Source organism: Tauraco erythrolophus, chromosome 20, assembly GCF_009769465.1.
Source record: "Tauraco erythrolophus isolate bTauEry1 chromosome 20, bTauEry1.pri, whole genome shotgun sequence".
Lineage (NCBI taxonomy): Eukaryota > Metazoa > Chordata > Aves > Musophagiformes > Musophagidae > Tauraco > Tauraco erythrolophus.
The window spans coordinates 3,589,776-3,610,191 of NC_141484.1; the positions used below are offsets into that span (position 1 = coordinate 3,589,776).

Genomic DNA, 20,416 nt, shown 5'->3' on the forward strand with positions numbered 1-20,416 from the left:
GTCAGATGTGAACCCAGAGGATGCAAAATACTTGACATTTTGATTAGGCTGAACAGCAGAAACCCCTTTCTTTTTTGTGTAGCTGGTATCTAGCTTCATACTAAGAGTATATTAATCACGCAACTTGGGAAAATGTAACTGAGTTTTTCAGGGTTTTGCTCTTTTTTAGAATTTTGATTCTGTTTACAGCAGAACAAAAATATAAACGTTGAATAGAAAAGAAAGGCTTAATTATTGATAATCATAGAATCATAGAATGGTTTGGGTTGGAAGGGACCTTAAAGATCATCTAGTTCCAACCCCCCTGCCATGGGCAGGGAAACCCTCCACTACACCAGGTTGCCCAAAGCATCTGTAAGTTAAGTGAGTCTCATGATTTCAAGCTTTGGCACAAATGGATGGAGAACATTTTTGCCTTGTCTCCTACATTGGCCTGCTGTACTTCCTTCTTTGCCTTCAAACGCACATCCCAAGGTCCCCTAAGAGCCACGTTTCCCAAGATATCGCAGTACGAAAAGACAGGGGCTGATTTAGACTAAGATTTGCGAAACAGTCCACCTCCCACTGAAACCAGTCATTGGCTGGAGCAAGGATTTCAGTATTGTCTTTCTAAAGGAAGCATGTTCTTCTCTGCGTATCGCTATTTATCTCACATGACACTAAGCCTGAGAGTTAATATAGGATTTTTTCTTTGGTTTTTTTTTGCGACTATACAGATTATTGCTTACCAGCCCTATGGGAAGTCTGTGGATTGGTGGGCGTATGGAGTGCTGCTCTATGAGATGTTGGCTGGCCAGGTAAGGGTTTGTGACCTCCTCCTGCCTCTCCAACGCTGCTCTGTTTCAAGGCTCCCTAAAGAGTTCAACCCTCAGGGGACAGGATTGGGACCTTTCATACTCATATTATCTCCTTATACTCTTGACTGACTCCACTGAGAATTGTGTTTAGGCTTTAAGCTCTTTCTGTTGCACCCACATAATCCAGCACTGCCTTTGAATACAGTTTCTTTGTACTGTAATAATGTTATAAATAGCCATCTTCAAAATTGAATGGGAGACACTTGAGCAGGAAAGTGCATGTCAAATGGAAGAAATGTCATTTAGTAGTTAGAAACCACAGGGAGACATAATAAGAGCATGTATATGCTCTGCATTGCAGTTAAGCCACAAGAATACAGTTTTTGTGTTGTATGTCCTGGGGGTAAAGTATGGGGCTCACCACTTGGAATATGCTCAGTTGCAGGCCCCTCATTCTGCAGTTAATGAGATCCTGCTCTCTGAGTCACTCCAGTAGAAAAGCAACACTGTACTGCAGTAAATGGCAGATAACCACCAACTTTAAGGAATTCTATTGGGTTTGAGTTGGAAAAGATGTGTGCAATTAGCTTTCAATGAGTGTTAGCTAAAGGTATGCGTTTCCTAAGCTTTAAACATAAATTTTTAACAAATGCCTTTAATAGCTTCTCTGCTAAATTCCAGTCAGCATTTTAAAAGTGTTGCAGTTGTTAACATTTACAGTCTGCATTGCAAATATTAGGCATCTGAATGCTTTTGAGGAAATGAGATTTACCATTCGTTAAGCCTTCCACAGTGCCTGTATCCTGGGAACTCGCCCGTGGGCACTTTCCTCATCACCTACATTTAAAAATAAAATGCAGCTCTTGCTTGTGATACAGTCGTCCCATCACAGAAGCAGAGTCTACAGCCATGTCTTATAAACCAAACTGGAGTTTAACTGGAATTAAGTGAAGAATGGATATACCTTAGCACAAGGTAATTGAAAGTTACTGTCTCCAGACTTCACCCTTTAAAGTATTTTGGCTGTCTGGTGCACAGTAGCTGTACAAGCTGATTAAAGATGATCACGAAGATAATCCTGCACACATTTCATTAACCTGGCTGCTATGCTGGGGCAGAAATGAAATTTTCTCCTCCGTTTCTGCCTGAGTGATAAACATGAAACTTCTGGGTGAGAAGGTCCCAAGCCGCAGGTGGCTGGGAGTTTGGTGTGTGTGTTCCTGGGCAGGGACCACTGCCGTACGCTGATCTCTTTGGGCATCTGTGATCGACTGGAGACAGGTTGCTGGGCTGGATACACCTTGGACCTGACCCAGTGTGGCCATAGTATTGTCATGCCATTTCATAAAAAGTGAAGAATTAAAAAAAAAAACAAAAAACAAAAAACCCCAATGAGTAACTTACCTCTGATTTATTTTCAACAGCCTCCATTTGACGGAGAAGATGAAGATGAACTTTTCCAGTCTATAATGGAACATAATGTTTCCTATCCAAAATCACTGTCCAAAGAAGCTGTCTCCATCTGCAAGGGGGTGAGATAGATGCTTCTTTATCATTAAGCTCCTTTTTGGCAATCCTTGTGAATAAATTTTTCTGGCTTTGATATGGCACTGTAGTATTTTTAAGTGCAACTTCTGTCAGGCTGCGCTAAGCTGTATTGTCACAAAGTGCTTATCGCTTGGTGTCACTGATAAGTATATAGCTCTTCCCACTGTGCCTGCTTGTTTTATGGTATGAACAAATGTCAGAATCAGGAGCTGCCAAATCCAAAGCAGAATTTATAAGCAGGACGATGGTGTGAAATGTCTCCACCCACCTTGCCTCTCAACCCTCGCCAGTAGAACCCCAGTTTTGCACGGGGAGGAGGTATCTCAGCTTAGATGGGTACCAGATACACCAGTGAGCATGCTGCAGTCCTCAGCCCAGCAGCTCGACTGACAGAAGCAGAGCAACAGAGTTAATAAGAATCATTTTGAAATGTAGGTAAAGATGAGCTTATGTGAACATCTTTCGACGCAAGGAAACTGTGGGGAAATCCTGACCCAGTTGTAACCTGTGTGGCCTAAAATTTTTCTTAGCTTCTAAGTTAATTTAATTTTTTTCAAGGAAAATAATAGGTTTGACTTCAGGGGATTAGCTCAGGAAAAAAGAATTCATTTGACTTTCCCTTGACTCCGTGTGATTCCCCAGAGTGCCGTCAGTCTGCGGCTTTTCCAAACCACCATCTATAAAGTGTTACTTTGATGTCTTACTTACACTGATAAAATATCACTGCACTTAGTGTCAGTTAATTTGGTATTTGCTATCTTCCTTTCCCTTGCAACCATTTATGAAGCATTGTACATGAGCTGGATATTAATCCCTTAAGGAAAAACCATCAAAAAAAAGAAAAGCTGTTTAGAACAGCAAAGTAAAAGGAGAGAAGACTCTAATTTTGGAGCCCATCCCGGTGTGGATACGCTGGCCAACAAAAACTAAGCATGATAGATTTTTGCAAAGTAAATGCAGATTGATGCCTTGTCATGAAAATCATGTATTCAAACAGCACAGTTTGAACTTGATGTAATTACCCTGTTTTCAGCTCTCCTGCTTGTTGCTGTTCTGGTAGGTGCTTATGCAAAGAGAGGTCAGAGAGCTAAAATTGCATTGCTCCACTATGTTTAATGTCAAGTCTCTGTGATAATAACACATTCATCTCTGAATTAAACTAACAAATTCATCCCTAATTTCAGTGAGCATTACACCTGAGCTAAGAAGTCAGCATGAGAAGGCTTCTGAACCTTGTAGTCAGCAGTAGGTCAGCAGTCCTGGGACTGTGCACCATCGGGCAAAGCAAACGATGCTCTTGAAATTGAATTGTCAGCTTGACATCTGTGCTACTGGTTGAGAGTTTGTTGGGTTTGGTCAATGCAGTAACATCAGAATTAAAACTGCTAAAATCATTATTCACATTTTCTTATATCACCCACTGTTAAAGCAATGGGTGTAGAAAATGGAACAAAAATAGGAAAGTTGCTGTTAAGCTTGAAGCAGGATGTGATTCCTAGCCCAGTGCACAGCTGACTTCCCAAAGTCTGCTTGAGAGTCACTTTTATTTTAGGTTCAGAATTGGAATCTGATCAACTCAACATTTGGAGGGAGACTAAAGCGATACAGCTGAGGTTTTAAAAAGATGTCTTGAGGTATCACTCCCAGCAGGACATTAATCATATATAATTTGTAAAAGAGCTTTAAAAGGTCCCCACAACACTGGAACTGAGAGGTGAAGGCTACATTGCTCAATTCCTAATGTACATATCAATTGAAAAGATTTTGAGGTGCTTGTTAATTAAGAAGCATATTACCATTTCCAAGCATGCAATGCTAGTGGGCTTGGTGGGTTTTTTCCCCCAGGTCTGCTTATTCTGTGCAACTGGGTGTAGCATTGACCAAGATGTCATTAAGGATGCAAGGGAGGAAACGCAGATTAGATATTGTCAGCTGGTGCCAAGAAATTGTAGGCTCTGTAATGAGATGTCTCGAACAAGCCCAGAAAAATGAAAGAGGGGGGTTGTGCTTTGTACAGCTTCAGTATATTGAAATTTATTAAGTTTAATTGATTGTTGAAGTAGGGCAGAAGCTGTTTTGGAGATTTATAAGACTGAACTGAAAGACCAAAAGCTGAATTCAGGAGTGAGTTGTGAACTAATACAATGGCAGGTTGCCCTGGGCACTGCCCACCCACACCTCCAGCAGCAACCTCTGCCGAATGGGAAGAAATAAGTGCAACCCTTAATTTTACTGCTGATGTGCTATCTCCAGTTATCAAACAAGAAAACTAATCTTCAAAAAATGAATTTTAGCTTTTTCAAAACAATTTTATTATCAACTTGCATCTTCAGGGGAGGAGCAAAAGCATCACAATCTGGGGAAAGTCTGTCTCACTTTCATTCCAGCGTTAAATTTAATCATTTGGTGTTTTCTTTCTAATAGCTAATGACTAAACATCCTGCAAAACGCCTTGGCTGTGGCCTTGAAGGTGAAAGAGACATCAGGGAACATGCTTTCTTCAGGAGAATTGACTGGGAAAAACTGGAAAACAGAGAGATTCAGCCACCTTTCAAACCCAAAGTGGTAAGTGAGATGCCAAGAACTTCCCTCGCTAAATGTGTCTGCAGTCATGCTTTCCTGTGGGGTGAGATTAATGCTGGCTTGATGGTGCTGCAAATCTGGGACACTTCTAAAATAAGGCAATTTGATTACAACAGACCAGTCTGCAAATCTGCTAATGTTTTGGCACCCTGGAGCATAACCCAGTGTACTTTGTTCCTTGCAAAAAAGTCTCTCAGTGGTTTGAGTCTTGCCTTCAATGGTCATGCATTGCAGAAGTTGAAAACAGGGAAAGGAGGTTGTAGCGAGGTGGATGTCAATCTCTTCTCCCAAGTAACAAGCAATAGGACAAGAGGAAATGGCCTCAAGTTGTGCCAGGGGAGGTTTCAGTTGGATGTAGGGGAAAATTTCTTCACCAAAAGGGGTGTCAAGCCTTGGAACAGGCTGCCCAGGGAAGTGGTGGAGTCACCATCCCTGGAGGTATTTAAAGGATGTGTAGATGTGGTGCGTAGGGACGTGGTTTAGTGATGGACTTGGCAGAGGTAGTTTAAAAGTTGGACTCTCTGATCTTCAAGGTCTCTTCCAACCTAAATGATTCTGTGATTCTAAAATTGGCATATTCACATCAGCCACTTGAGACATATAATAAATGCAGTTCCTGACTGTCTCCTCTGAACAGCATCTAAAGTCAATGATTAAATGTATCGGAACTACTGGGATGAATTTCCTCCACGGTGGGCTGCACACCACAGGGCGGTTGTATTCCCCGTCCTCAAGTGAGAAAACCCACATCTGCCAAGTTTGCAAGAATAATCCCTGATTTACTTTTGATGTTTATTACTGGTTTACACACATGTATCTGCAGGAATGTTTTAGCAACCCAAGCAGCGAAAGAAGTCCTTACCCTGAGAACTGTTTGCATAATAAAACTGAAGAACTGTATTTGTTGACACAAAATTTCTCTCAGCCTGTACAGTGCTTTATTGACAGGCCAAGGGAAGTATTTGCACACAAGAATAGAAGCTTTCAAGAACAGCTGTAAATTGTTATGTCTTGACACTGAATCTTTCCTCTCTAACGCTTTTTTGGTTTCAGCTGGGATGCGTAGCTGGCTGTAGCACTGCAGGTGTAGGATCGTGGGTCTGTGTGCTGGTTTATTTACCGATGCAGCCACGCCAGTGGGGTGTCACAAAGTAATGAGCAGAGGGAGGCCACTACCCGGTGGCAGAATAGATTCCTCTCTTTTTGCACACAAATGACTTTTTCACATCACCAGGAGGGGAGTAGCATGCCGAGAAGAGTGTTTTGTGCCACAAGAAATCACCCTTCTCGTATGGTGTGGATTTTGCACGCAGGGAAGAGTGTAACTACGTAAAGAACGGGCACGGTGCTGCCAGCCCTGCCCGGCCGGTCCGGGGCTGTCCGTCCGAGGGGGAGCTGCACCTCTTTAAAGTGTATTCTATAGACAATTTTTACTACATGCTTCTTGAGTCAAATTTAAAGCTAATCATAAAGCAAATTTGCCTTCACATCTCTAAGTTTTATTAGCTCAGGAACTGAGCACTTAGACTCTCCTTGAAGTTAACGGTAACACCAGCATGAAGTTACTAAAAGCTTGAAGTTTGGTCTGGTTCCGTCATAGCACCTTTGGTGGCAGGTCCTGGCTCCTGTTTAGAGCAGCTATGTTCTGTCTCCATGGTTATCATGACCTGTTTTGTTTATACAAGTTGCTATTAAAATACACCGAGGCGTATTCACACGGAGCCCAACTTTCCCGGACAAAAATAATTTAAAATCCAAGTCTGATACTTACATACCATATGTATAAGTCATTTATTGTGATTGCTTATTCTGCTTATATGGATTCTAGAAAGTAAAAAGCACATCACCCTTAATCTGTTTGAAGATGTGGAGTATTTATAGGCTCTGTTTGAGGCGGAGTTTTTTCAGAAAACCTTTGTAGTTGCATCTTCTCTAGGAAGCGCGTGACTGCAGGAATAATCCTGCTGCTTTTGTACGCAGGCATGGTTCTCACTCCAACACGGAGCTGCAGATTTTGGGTCAGCAGTTGGTCAGTTTAAATAAAGTGTTCCCTTCCAGGCTGACATTTCACAGGCTATAGGCATGGACCGATTGATTGGCAAGAAGGACATTTTACTCATATTTGTAAGTCAAGGAGTTCTAGGAGTCCTGTGTTTTCAGTTCTGCTTTAATACTGCATTAATGCTCACAATAGCAATGCTACTCTTTGATGTGAAGGCAAATACATAATTGAAGATGCAAATTTATTGATAATTATATTTGTGCTCAAAAATTACCCAAATTTTACATGAGTTATTTCTTAGCCTCTGCTAGTATGAGCAATAGACACCTGATGGAGTCAGGGACTTTGCAGCTTGTTTGAACACCTTCCACTTGCTGAAAAAAAGAAGAAAAAAAAAAAGAAAAAGAAAAGAAAACAGATAGAGCATAATTCTGTGGAAGAATGATCAATACCTGTAGAATATCTTTTTGCAAAAAGTCTTCCCCATATAAAAAGCCCTTTTGTTGCTGCTTTGGGTTGACTGTACTACCTCTGAATAAATTTGACTGTTAATTTGGGGACATACCAACTTTCATTCCAATGATGGAGAGTTTTCCCCTTGTCAAAGTTCCACTGTGTCCATTCTTGTTCTCCAGAGATTCTGTACCAAAATGCATTGGCTTCAGTGGGCACCAGGGTATTCGGTGAGTGCAGAACCCCGGGTGATAAAAGCAGACTACCATTAGCCTTTAACCTGTTGAAGTGTCCCTCTGCTTGTGTTCCTCCAAGACTGAACAAGTGTCCTTCTGTGAGCACTGCGGTCCAGTACCTGAGCATGCCTTGTTCATCTGAAATACAAACCAGCTTGTGCCCGAGGCAGCAAAAGTTCTTTGCAGCTCAGATCGGATGGCGTGTCCCAGCCCAGGACGTGCCAGGTGCTTTACAAGAAGATTGGAAATTGTGACTGAGCTGTTTTCAAGATAGCCAGACACCTCACCCTTGAGTTCCCTTACCAGGCCGCTCTTTGGCTGGTTTCTCCTATAAATTCATTAGTTCAGAAAAATCAACATTTAATATTAGTCTATTGTACGAGCCATATTCTACTCTTTCCACGTTATCCTCTAAGTCTGAAGATAATGGTGTAATGTTATCCTCTAAATCCACATGTAGATATATTGTAGGGATGGAGAGAGAGGAAAGGGGCAGGGACAACGGGAAGAAATGTTCAGTGCCTTTGTCATACAACCACGCTTTGTTCAAAGATCTGTTGCGGTAGATAGTTTTGAGATAAGCAGATTTACCAGTTTCCTTTAGACCTCTCCACAATATTCAATGCCCAGTTTTCCTCAAACATGCATTTATTTCTTGCACCCAAGCTAATTTTACTCTGATCCCACCTTCGTGCTTTTTAACTTGCCTCTAATCATACTTTCCTGCCTTCCAAGTGTTTTCTGCATTACTCAAAACTCTCCTTTTTGCAAACCTGAATTCTTTTGTTTTCTGTTTGGAGTGAGTTGTGTTCAGCGTGTGGTTCCATATCACCACCCTTCTCAACTGGGCTTCGCGAGACGACGTGTCTCGTCTCTTAAACAAAAACAGGAGGAAACCAGTGACAGCACGTTTTGTAATGGGGACCTGTCCCCAAGCTGCGGTCCCTGCCCCAGCTCCCTCCTGCAGCCCCACAACTGGAGCTCTGCCATCATTTATGAATTTACAAGAGTTTATAGGCTATACAATGGAGAATCAAATCATATAAATTCATTACTTTAAGCTTTCTGCAGATCATGAAGGAAACAGAGACTAACACAAAAATTTAATTTTGCACCATAAAGGTTTTAGGGAGAATAAAATTACTTGATAGATAAAGTATCTCTTGCCAATACATATCCATAAAAATATTTTCTTTTTCCATTTTATCCCAGTAATTCTGAGTATTTAAGCATCTCTACCTTGCCACCTTATGCTGATGGATGGGAACTTTTCTGACTCTGTTTTTCATCAGAATGCATCTATCAAAACTTCTCTGTTTGCCCGGGATTTTTAGTTAAAATACCTGAAAAGAGAATTTTCTCTTAACTCCTCATGAGAAATGAGGGAAAGTCTTGCATGTACCCTGAAAAAAATCTGCAAAAAGCTGGAACTGCCAATGTATTGCTGATTTTTTCACCCTCTTTTCTGTTTGTTCTTTTCTTTCAGTGTGGCAAAGGCGCCGAAAACTTCGATAAATTCTTTACACGAGGACAGCCGGTGTTAACCCCTCCGGATCAGCTGGTCATTGCTAACATAGACCAAACAGATTTTGAAGGGTTCTCTTATGTCAACCCCCAGTTCATACACCCCCTTTTACAAAATGTAGCATGAAACAGCAGAACAGGAAGAAATCCCGCAGTGGGGAGCAGTCCTTAACCCTACAATTTTTAGGCTTTTGCCGTGTTGATTCCGTTTGAGCCTGGAAATTGTAGGGTTAGAAAGTGTAAGATGGGGGGAAAGGCCACTTATTCAGGATTTTGGCTTTGCAACAGCGATGTTTTCTTAATGGGAGATAAATTAGTATACAGTGCCCACTCATTCTTCTAGAAGTCACCACTGATTCATCTAAACTTACCCATTTTTTGGTACGTTATATATTTTTGTAACTTCCCACTGTACTTTTGCTCCCTTTTCCTCTCTGCTGTGTTAGAAATAATCTAACTCATGGTCTGAAAAAAAAAAAAAATCAACACAGACCCAACACACCTCAAACATTTAGTCCTTCGGTGCGGATGCTGGGAGCGAGGAGCACTCGGCCCCGAGGAGCCGCTCCTCCCCGCTCTTCCCGGTGACTTCAGGGACATCAGCAGCACGAGAGACTGAAACAGCGACGGCACCGGGGAGGAGAGGCGTTGCCAAAAAGTTGTCGAAAGTAGTTGTTTTGGAAATATGAGAGAATCAAGTTGGGAGAGGGTGGGAGAAAAAAAATCAAATTAGACCTTGAGGCTTCGTGAATCGATCCTGTAAGCAGCACCAAGTCTAAACACACTTCAGCGGTGGCCAGATCTCTAGGATCCTTGCTAAGTAGCATGTGATAAACTCAAGGGTGAAATTTTGTCTTTAATATTAATAATAATAGTAATAATTTTAATAATATTTTTGTGAATTTTAATCTCCATGAGATTATTCTGTGATCCAGGGTGCCATTGTTTGTCAGTTAATTTAATTTACACCACTCCTCAAGTTTACTGTTAACTAGTTCTAATACCAATGTTTTATTATGAAATTTGTTAACCTGGAATGTAAAACAAAACTGTAATCCCTTAACTCTTATTTACATGTGTTTATTTATAGTCTACAGTATAGGGCAGTACATCCAAGAACGCATTATGTATACTAAATTAACAAAAAATGCAGCCCCAAGTGACTTCCTGATTTCTCTGGAATAACTTGTGAAAATCAAGTGAGATTTAGTCTTAAAATAATCAGTTTTAATTCCGAAAACTTGGGGCTGTAGAATAATCAAGCCTGAAAGAAGCAGCACCTAAAACTTGTTTTATTGATAGAAAGGAATTTAATACATTTTACATATGCTTCATGCAATGAATTTTGCATGTTTAGTAATAACTCTTAATAATAAGGGTTAATAATAAGCAGATCTATATTATTGACATAATCATATCAAGCATAAAGAGTATTATAAAAATTTTATAAAACAAGTTGTGCTTTGTTTGTGAAAGTTCTTGTTCTGAATGACATCATTTAGATTTAGCTAAATGTTTTATTGCTATTGGTTTGGTTTTTACATTAGGTTTTGGATATTGTTAATGGCTTAGGGTATAATCTCTTTTTTTAAAAGTAGATCTACTTTTAAACAATAATTGCTACCTGCAGGTTTTATATGAGGCTCAATTAAGCTTTCATCTCACGTCTGCTTATTACTTACAGAGAAGGAAATAGACTTTATTTGCAATGATGAACACTGTAATTAATGCAATCTTCTCCTCTCCTATCACTTAGATAAAAAATTTTGATATTTCCTCTTACAACTTACCAGAAGATATTAATTCAAATAGCAGTAAATATTTTTTGTGCATATTTTGGTTTTGTTACAGCATGTAAAATAGTAGTCAGTGCGTTTTCCTTTTTTTTTTCCCTTCTGCCTTGCTAATGTTAGCAGCCATGGGCACTTTGTGTCTGTCAGATGTGCATGGCCATGCCAGAAGCATGATGTCTCTGTTGCTGCATGCAGACTGATTACAATTTTTCCAGCATGTAAACATATTCAAAAAGTATTTGCCATAAAAGACTTAAATTTATACTAGAATATGTAAGTGGGGGGGTGGGAAGGGGAATCTACTTTCTAACCATCTTTTATGACAATAAAACATGGAACCTGTGCCAAAGATTCTGTTAGAAAGATCCAGTCCTGCAAACTGGTGGCCGAGCGGATGGGTTTGACTTACGGGGGGTGACCGGTGGTGGAGTGGGACAGCTTTTGAGTGGAACACGGTTGGATCTGAACGGCAACTGTGGCGTGCTTCTGCACCCACCGTGCCCTCAGCAGCCGGATTTTTGGTGCCCGGGATGTGCGATTGGCAACACTCAGAGGGTTGACTGTTGCCCAGACCCAGTCCTTTGGCAGCCCCAACCCTGAGCAGGGACCCTCTCCCCGGGTCAGGGCGAGCAGGCTCTAATGAGTGAGCCGGACCGTTCCGAGGCACGGGAACACACACCGCTAACGAGGGGCACTGACCAACTAACAAGAATCAGATTGTTGCCTAGACAAACAGAACTCACCGGTTTTAAAACTTTATAGGAGTAACATTTTTAAACCATTCTGTGTCAAATATGTTATCAGCCAGGTTTAGGAGTTCGTTTTCTTGTTTGTACATTATATACTTCAGATGTTGTGGTATTCACCATAAAGCATGTGGACTGGTGCAGCATTCGTGACTGTTTATGTTCTTCTCAATATCATTGGCCTGACATAGTTTAGGAGAATCTGAGTATCATGCTGTTGAAAGTAGTAGATTCAACAGATGACCGAGGCTTGGATTTGGAATAAATTAGGGGCTCTTGGGTCCGTCAGTGTGCCGAGGGTGGCATTACATGTGTTTTAAGGATATGAGGTGAAAGAGACTTTTGAAAAAGGAAAGTACAGAGAGAAACACCAGCACAGAGGGTTTTGCAGAAAGAAAAGCAGTACAGGGGCAGAACTAAACCACGCCAGAAACAGGCAGGAGGTCCCATGGATAGACATTCCCAAACAGTTCCGGTTTTCCTGATGAAATACGAATTGTACAGGGAAGTCCCGTTGCGGTTGGTTGTTGCTGGCCCAGCGGAGAGGGACGTTACTGCTCACACCAGGACACGGCATTGAAGAGCTGGTCCAACATCTGGACAGAGCTGCTCATTTTCTGGCTGCTTCTCATAACCAGTTTCTTAGGCACTTGCATTTGCTCCCCAGTTTTTCTGATGTAGAAGCAGAAATTACTCTTTAATGTCGTCACCTCGAGTCCCTGGGCTTGTGACATCTCATGTTGTCTTCTGTAGTTGTTGGTAACGCTTACAAAAAGGTACTGGGAACTCATGGATCCTGCAGGAACAAGACAGAGTTGTATAAAGCAGGGACTGAATATTTGGGGTTTTCCTCGCTGCTCTGCCTAATGCAGATGGATGCTCGTGCTTGGACCAGCCCTTTAACGAGCACTCCAGGTGGCTTAGTTATCATCCAGAATTTTATAATGGCAAGTAAAACCTGAAGTATCCAGTAAGCACTTTTGTATCTTTTTAAATACAGATGTTATTTATACAATATTTTTCACAAGATTTGTGTTTCTAGAGAACATGTATCGACAGAGGGGGAGGCATTAGAACGGCTTTTCTTTCACTTGTGCTCAATAGCGACCGTATTCGCGGAATATCACATGGCAAAGATTATCCCAAAGATTTCTAAAAGTCAAATTGGAAATTATAATGCACCGAAGCTGGGGTGGAAGTTTTGGGAGCCGTGTTTCTGTCCCACGTGTGCTCAAGTCCTGAGGGACTCTGGAGCAGCCCCGTTCCTGCTGGGGAGGCACAGGTCTGCCACGTAAAACTTCCAAGCTGTTTTCAAGATTAAATGGGACTTAACTGGCTCCTAGGCAAATTATTCGAGCATCTCAGTGTTTTTATCCACCTTCAAGTCACTTCAGCAGGGTGGTGGGTTTCCAGGACAGCTGCTTCACCCGCCGGCCAGTCTCGGTGCTCCTAGCAAGGATTGCACATATGTGAGAAGGAGAGAGCACATTCCCATAATTAAATACTCCCCCTTAATCCAATTTAGAGGAGAAATGCAATTTAGCTTTCTGATCCTTCATTCTTTCCAGAAATACAATTGAATTTCCTTTTACAAACTGAAGAAAGTTCTTCTGGAAATCAGCTGTTAGTTTAAAAGAAACTCATCGTATCTAAATGCTGGTGGCCTTCGAAATCCATCCTGTCTTTTGGGGTGAATTCAACTGAATAATGCTGGGCTCCTGTAAAATTAATGAGGTCAAGTGGGAGAAGAATTTGTCTTCTAGCTGGAAAGATGTGTCCAAGGGCCAGGATTGAGTGGTACCACTTGCAAAGTCTGTTTTCTCAGCCAGATGCAATCCCAGGTAAATGCCATAGGAGACGCGTGCAGTTGGTGTAGGGGGAAGATCCTCCTTATTAAGCAAAAGACATCATTAGAAATAATAATAATAATCCCATAATAGAGCCTTGATATGAGTAGAAAGCGTATTTACAGTATTGAGTTTACAGTGGGCTTTTGGACCTGCCACGAATCTTCCGGAAACATTTCATGTGATTTTCAGGTCCTTTAGCCATTAGCATTAATTATTGTACATAGGTTTTGTCTCTTGGCTAACGTGAGCGTCAGCTCTAGGCGATGTGTTCCCTGTGTGCTGCTCAGCAGGTGGGCACTGAGCTGCAAAGCAGTGAAAAGTAGACAAGCTAAAGCACTTTTTTCCTCCGCTCCTCTCTTAGATGGGATCTGAAATAGATCAGTTGAAGAATTAAATAAGAACTGACTCCATAAACATGCGTGAGTTCATACCAACCAGTAACCGTGCCAGTAACAATTGGTAATTAAATAGCCTTATAATGAATAATCATCATGCACTACAGCCCTCCTGTTCCTAGGAAAACCTGGAGAGAGAGAGGGCAGGTTATTAACCTCTCTGCCTCAGTTACCTCATCTGTAAAATGGGGGTAATAATACTTACTTACCTCACAGGGAGGTGTGCGGGCTTCTTAGTTAATGTTTCTAATACACTTTTAACCTGAAAAGAGTTGTGTAAGTATTATTATAATTTTTAATATTAAATCAGCTTATTCGACTCACGTGGTATTGCTGGATATACCATGCTATTTCTACTTTTTTATACAACTTTAGTAATGCTGCTGAACCAGTTTAAAGAGAAATAAAATCAGATCTGATAATGTTTCTTACAGAATCTGGAGTCCAGCTTTTGTTAACTGGAGTCAGGGTGCGGTGGGGAGTGATGTTTGCTGATTGTGTAGGTCAGCTGCACTGACCTCTTTCCCGATTACTGAGATTTCTATGTGCAATTTAAAAATTCCAGGTAAATGGAAGTCTTAGCAGAACTGATTATTGGAGGGTGGGATTCCCTATGGGTAATAAAGTCAGCAGAGCTGTTTTCTAGTAACGTTTGTACTGACTCCTACTGAAGGAGAAGCGATATTCTTTATGCAGCTGATCCATCCGTGACAGCTTTATTCCCCTGATATTTTAATGTATTCCTGTGTCGTGTATCTTCATGCTTTTCTTTTCCTTGTGTGTGACGCCATAGTTCAAATTTAAAAGAAAACCACCCTAGAAGCGATGATTTTTCTTCCATTGATGTCGGTTGGCCAAAAAAAAAAAAAAAATCATCAGTCTGTTAATAATTTTAGGCAGTGATGTGCAGGAAGAGTAGCAACAGTGCTGATACCTGGCCCCAGCCCGCTTCCACGGAAGCTCATTTCTCACTACGGGATACGTTGGGAAGTCTGCAGCTGGTGTTACGTTGGTTTTGTAATCGTAAGCTGGTGACAGGAACATTTTAATAGAAAGCAAAATTATGTTTCTGATCTTTATAAACCTTTTCCTAAGAACTGTTTGAATTTTATTTATTTTCCTCCTGGTTGAACCATGAGAGGAGATACTGCCAATGGCTCCGTCCTTCCGGAGATTTGACCTTCCAAGGCATCCAGTGGAACCGCTCCCTGCCTAGAGCTCGCGGTGGGCTTAGTGCTTCATTGGAGCCGAGACTGCCGTGGCCAGCACCTGGCAGCACTAAGCCTGGAAGCCCCAATTCAGCAGAAATATTCGATGTGTAGTTGCGCCCGTTGCTGTTCAGCAGAGCATGGACCTTTGGGCAGCACGGCACGTCCCGGGCAGGCGGCAGAGCTGCCACGCTGGGGGGCCGTGCCAGCTCGGGGCAGAAAGAAACGTTCCTGTAGTGATAATACAAATTGAATCTGTGTTCCCCACAGAGCCTTTCGTTTATTCTCTCACGTGCTGTTATAATTAATGACTGTGAGAAAAATGATTTCAAGGAAACGAAGCTCGTTGCCTCTCCTGAAAACGTGCAATTCCCAACACGTGTATGATTTTGCATGGCAATACAGAGCACACCTGAAACTTTTCAAATGCTTGGTGTCTCTTTGATGTTATCTTTTTTTTTAAACAAGAAGTATTCCCACCTTGAACTCATTTTTTAATGTTAGTTTAAGACCTAAATTTTGTATTTATAAAGAGGAGAACATTATTTATTTTCTTATCATTTATCTGCAAGATGCTACCAGAGAATTTGGAGAGGCCATTCATTCTTCAAAAAATTAAAAAAAAAAAAATAATTATTGGAAGTATAGTGGGCAAGACTGGTGTATAAATTACAGCATCTTTTTTTTCTTAAGTCTCGATATCTTCAATCTTTCTTTGCATGAAATGCTTTTGTTAAATATTAATTGTAGTTTCAAAGCAAGTGTGTATGAATAAAAATACTGATCATTACTTTTGTGAGAGTCTGGTCTGCCTTTTATGAAATTTCATTTCACAATTGACTCGGCAAAGCCCGGGGGCTGCAGAGATTGCGGCTCGCCCAGGTCCAGACCTTCATCCTCTGTTCATGCACCGAATTTTTACCTGGGCCCTTTTTTAATTCCTGTTAATAAATCGAGAGAAAAAGAGGCTTAAGTGGGAAAAAGATCTGTCCCTAAGAGGATTTTGGCATGCTGGAGGGAGGCAGGCGGCTCTCTGAGCCAGCAGGTCCCTGGCTCAGCTGCTCACTGGGCTCCACGGCTCTGAGCTGCTTCAGGTGCGGATACTGCAGGGAAAAACGGCCCCAGGAGGGAAGCGAGGTCCCAGGTCTCCGGTTGGAGGGTCTGATTCAAAGCTTGATGTGAGACTTGCTGGTGGAGGGGGTGCCCTCCAGCTTAGCGGTGAGACCTCAAGGAAACCCAAAGTTCACCTTTTCACATCCCTGGATGCATGAGCCCCAGGTGGTTCATTCCACCCTCTGCCACTTCTCCCTGGAAAGTGGATTTGTTTCATGATGATTAATGACAATCAGGGGCCCACCTTTGCCATGAAAAAACTTATTTTGGCATTCCTGGAGGAGAGGACACAATGTCCCAGTCCCACCAGCTGTACTCGCCCCAAGTCCAGGCACTTGCCTCATTTAGCCTGACATGGTTTTATTTTCAAAATTTGAAACGATGTACAAATAATGTGATGAGTTGACAGACAACTTCTTTTTCTGCATGCTCTCAAAGGTATTGAATCCCATGCTAATTCAATAATTGGGTTAGTTTAATTTGCAGAAAAGTCTGGCTGAGTTTGCCCAAAGGAATGGTTGAAATTCATTTTTTTTTCCTAGAGACAGCGTTTCCCAGCTGCTACGTGCTGCTCAGCCATCAGCTAACGTGCACGGCTTCTCCCAAAGCCCACGGACACGGCTCTTCTCAGGGCTTTCTGCAGAGCAGACAAGGGAGTTAGTGGAGCCATCGTTGCCCTGAACTGGTGCATGTGCAGAGTCGGTGCAGCCAGGGCAAGAGGAAAGGTTGGACTCGATGATCTTAAGGGTCTTTTCCTGCCTAAATGATCCCATGATTCCAGGATTCTGACACAAGTCTTGGTAACAGGCATCGGAGGAGCTGATGCTTTCGGTGCAAACTGGGCACGGGTGGTCCTGCTCCTCCGCTGCCCCAGCCCAGGGGGGAGATGGACCCCTGGATGGAGGGAGGGAATTTGTACAAACTGTGCATTTTTGTTGGACTTTTTCTAAGGAGGCAAGAGAAGGCCGGTGGTTCTTGGAAAAATTAAGAGTTAAAGGTTTCTGCAGGAAAGGCTGAATCTCCCCGTGCCAGACACATCCCGTACACGAGAGCATCTCCATCGGGAACACTTCCAGCACCCAGCGCTCGATAAATCCCAGCGATTACGTGTGGTGCCTTCATCTCCCAGCCCCAACTTCTCTTTAGAGATTGGGGCATTTGACTTAGAAACCGCAGAATATTTGTACAGAGCTGGGACGTGAGCTGCAAATACAACCATCTCCTCTGAGAGCTACCAGGGCAGCTAGAATGGTGACTGCATTAATTACCACCAGGTAATTATAATCCCACCTGCTTCAGCAAAGGCAACCTTCACTGCTTGGCCAAAAAAACCCCTGAGCAAGCCCCGTGGGAAAGCAAAGACAAATCAATGAGGGGCCCAAATCGAGAAAGCTCTTGCCACATGGGGATGGGTTGTCCTCAAAGGGATGTTTTCCCCAACTGCATCTGTCACTTGTCACCTTCTCAAAGTGATGCTAAAACCAAAGAAATGGGGATTTAACTGGGAGACCAGGCGGTGACAAGTCCAGACCCACAGAGTTACCTGCCGTGGGTTTTTTTGCTTTCTTTTCGTTCTTTTCCCAGAGGAGGAGCATGAAATAAGGCAGATCTCATGGGAAGTGAGTCAACGCTGTCTCCTCAAGGGACTTGCTGCATTCGCTGCCAGGGTGACGGTGTCAGACACCAGCTGCCACTTCCAGCGTTCATTACTGGTCCCTGACTCACCACCCAACGTCCCACCTCAGGAGATGGTGTTGCACAATCTGATGAAGAGGGCAGAAAATTTCCAAAAACCAATTTAAAGCGCAATACCCAAGTGAGAAAAAAAACTCAAGCCCGTGATGGAAGTTTGCTTCAAAGCGTCTTAAATCTTATTCTCACCCAACGAGTCTGGCGAAATCACCCACCTCTTTCTCTGCCACAGCAGAGCCTGTGATGCACGTGCTGGGAATGAATTTCCCTGTCCTCGGGGGGCTCAGACTTCGCCATCAGCTGGGAGCAAAGGAAGCTCAGCTGCCCCACAAAGGCCATGGCAGCGTGGAGGGGATTCTAGTGTCATGTAAAATATTTGTCCCGTGTCACTGGATGTTCCAGGGGATGTGATGAAGATCCTGACTCTACCTCTCAGGAGCACGAGATGCTCGTGTTGTAGTTACTGGTGAGTATGTGGGTTACTGCAATTTTCCTGTAAAACTGTTTTCAAAGGAGCTGGGTTTGGGGAAGCTGCACACACGTATGGGTGTTTCCTGCGTTAGTTTGATGAAAACTAATTCACTGTGAGGCGGAGCCAGAGCGGCTCAGAGGGGTTTGCGATGCCCAGGATCTGCCATGCTCCTCCTTTCTACAGGACCCCGGCTCCGTCCCTGGCGGTGTCAGCTCTTCCCCAGCCCTGCCCTCCTGCTCCTGCGGGCTCCGGGTGTACGTGTGTGACAAAGCTGCCCCGGCCCCGGGGACGCACGGGACGCTCCGGTGTCGGCAGCAGCATTTCAGCCGGTGGATTTCCCCAGGGAGGGACGGTTCTTGGGAACCTGCCTTCCCGCAGACCTGGGCTTCTTATTCCCTACTTCCACTCGCGTGCGGCTCTGGGATGCTCAGGTACCTGGACACAAACCCACTGTCCCTCAGGTTACAAACCAATGTTTGGTCCACATCTGTCCACATCTTGAGGTCTTGATCCATCCCCCTTATCTCACTGCTCTATTCAGAGCACTTAATAAAACTCAGTGCCCGTAACAGGGAGACTTCCGAATCCGTACAAAACACTCCGCAACAATCCATGTGAAACTTCATTAAAGCTTCAACATTTCAGTGACACCTCCAGAAACACTCTTCTTTCAAAGGATTCATTCATTTCTCCTACAAGTGTAACAATGTCTGAGACACTGATCAGGCATGATTTCAGGAAAAATCCATCAGAAATGGTTATAAAAGCAACCAGCAATGAGTGCACGGGCAGAAGGAGGGAAAGAGTGCAGGCCAGCAATAAGAGCATCCCAAAATTCATTGAATCAGTACCTGGTCCTTTTGGGATAAGCCATTTAGCATCCTTGTGCCTGATTCACCCTAACATCATTAAAAGATTGGTAATGAATTTCAGTGCTATATAAATCATAGGGAAAACTATTACCCTTAATACAGGCTTTATGAGGCTTTAATAATTAATGTCATCTAAACTGCTTTCCAAAACATGACCTTTTAAATCTGATTGCTGTGGCCAGGGCCATCCCTCATCCTGCAAGCAGCCTGTTCTCCAGCCAGCCTGGGTGGCTCCGACGGGGCTGCGCTGGGGAACCCGGACAGGTCCCAGTCCCGGAAACGGGCTGCGAAAGCCGGTGTACGGCCGGTACCACCGCTCCTCTTGCTGAAGGTTAACAGAAAACACCAATAGTGAGAGCAAACTTAGTGCCAGCATCTCTTCTAGCTTTTTTTCATCAAAGGGCACTGCCCACTCACACGGTGAAGCTGTGGGACATGGGCACTTCGTGCCCTTTCCCCTCCAGCACGGGGAACCCACAAGCGGCGCAGCGGTGCCCGCTGGCCCGAGCCACCGCGGTGGCTGAAGGATGCCACCAGCTGAGCTGCGGGGGCAAAACTCCTGAGCTGGCACATCCTCGGCTTTTATTAGCTCAGTTTACACCTGCGTGATTACAGAGGGTGTTTTAATTTAAATACAGTACATAACTTCCGTTCACACGTGCGCCTTTGTTATTCCGTGAGTCAGAGCCTCTCGGGCTGCGAAAGGCTCTGCAAGTTTTTTTTAGGCTTTCACACAGCATGTGGGTGCCGAGATAAAAATACTGTTGCACCTCTCCCTGCGCTTCCTCCCGAGCAGTGGCTCCAGGCAGAGGGATGTGCAGGAGAAACAGCAAACGGAGCTTCAGCTCCAACAGCCCACAGGAATTAATTCCTTTAATTTAGTCATGGCACAAGCGTGATGTGAAAACCCTCCCTGGAGAAGGGGGAGTGGTTGGTGTTCTCTGGTGCCGTGAGTTTTCCCTCTTTTCCTACTTTCAGTGCTTGAAAGCTAAAAAAATAAGAACGCTGCTGCTGGTGTGTGGGGAAAATGTTGTATGAGCATATGTTGACCCCTGCCAGGTAACGACCCGACTGGAGCAGCCCATTCCAGGGTCACATCCCACCTGCACAGGAGCTATGGGTGCTGCAGCTG

General features: G+C 43.3%; 1 protein-coding gene across 3 annotated transcripts in view; it reads left to right on the forward strand.

Annotated features, from left to right (window-relative positions):
* The window catches only part of PRKCA (protein kinase C alpha), a 149,383-nt gene extending 140,113 nt beyond the window's left edge, over positions 1–9,270 (forward strand). For all 3 annotated transcript variants that reach the window (XM_086624296.1, XM_086624297.1, XM_086624295.1), the window contains 4 exons: positions 717–797; positions 2,222–2,329; positions 4,770–4,910; positions 9,106–9,270. In XM_086624296.1, coding sequence (XP_086480422.1) covers positions 717–797; positions 2,222–2,329; positions 4,770–4,910; positions 9,106–9,270 — 495 coding nt within the window. The remainder of the gene's footprint in view (positions 1–716; positions 798–2,221; positions 2,330–4,769; positions 4,911–9,105) is intronic.
* The last annotated feature ends 11,146 nt before the right edge of the window (positions 9,271–20,416 follow it).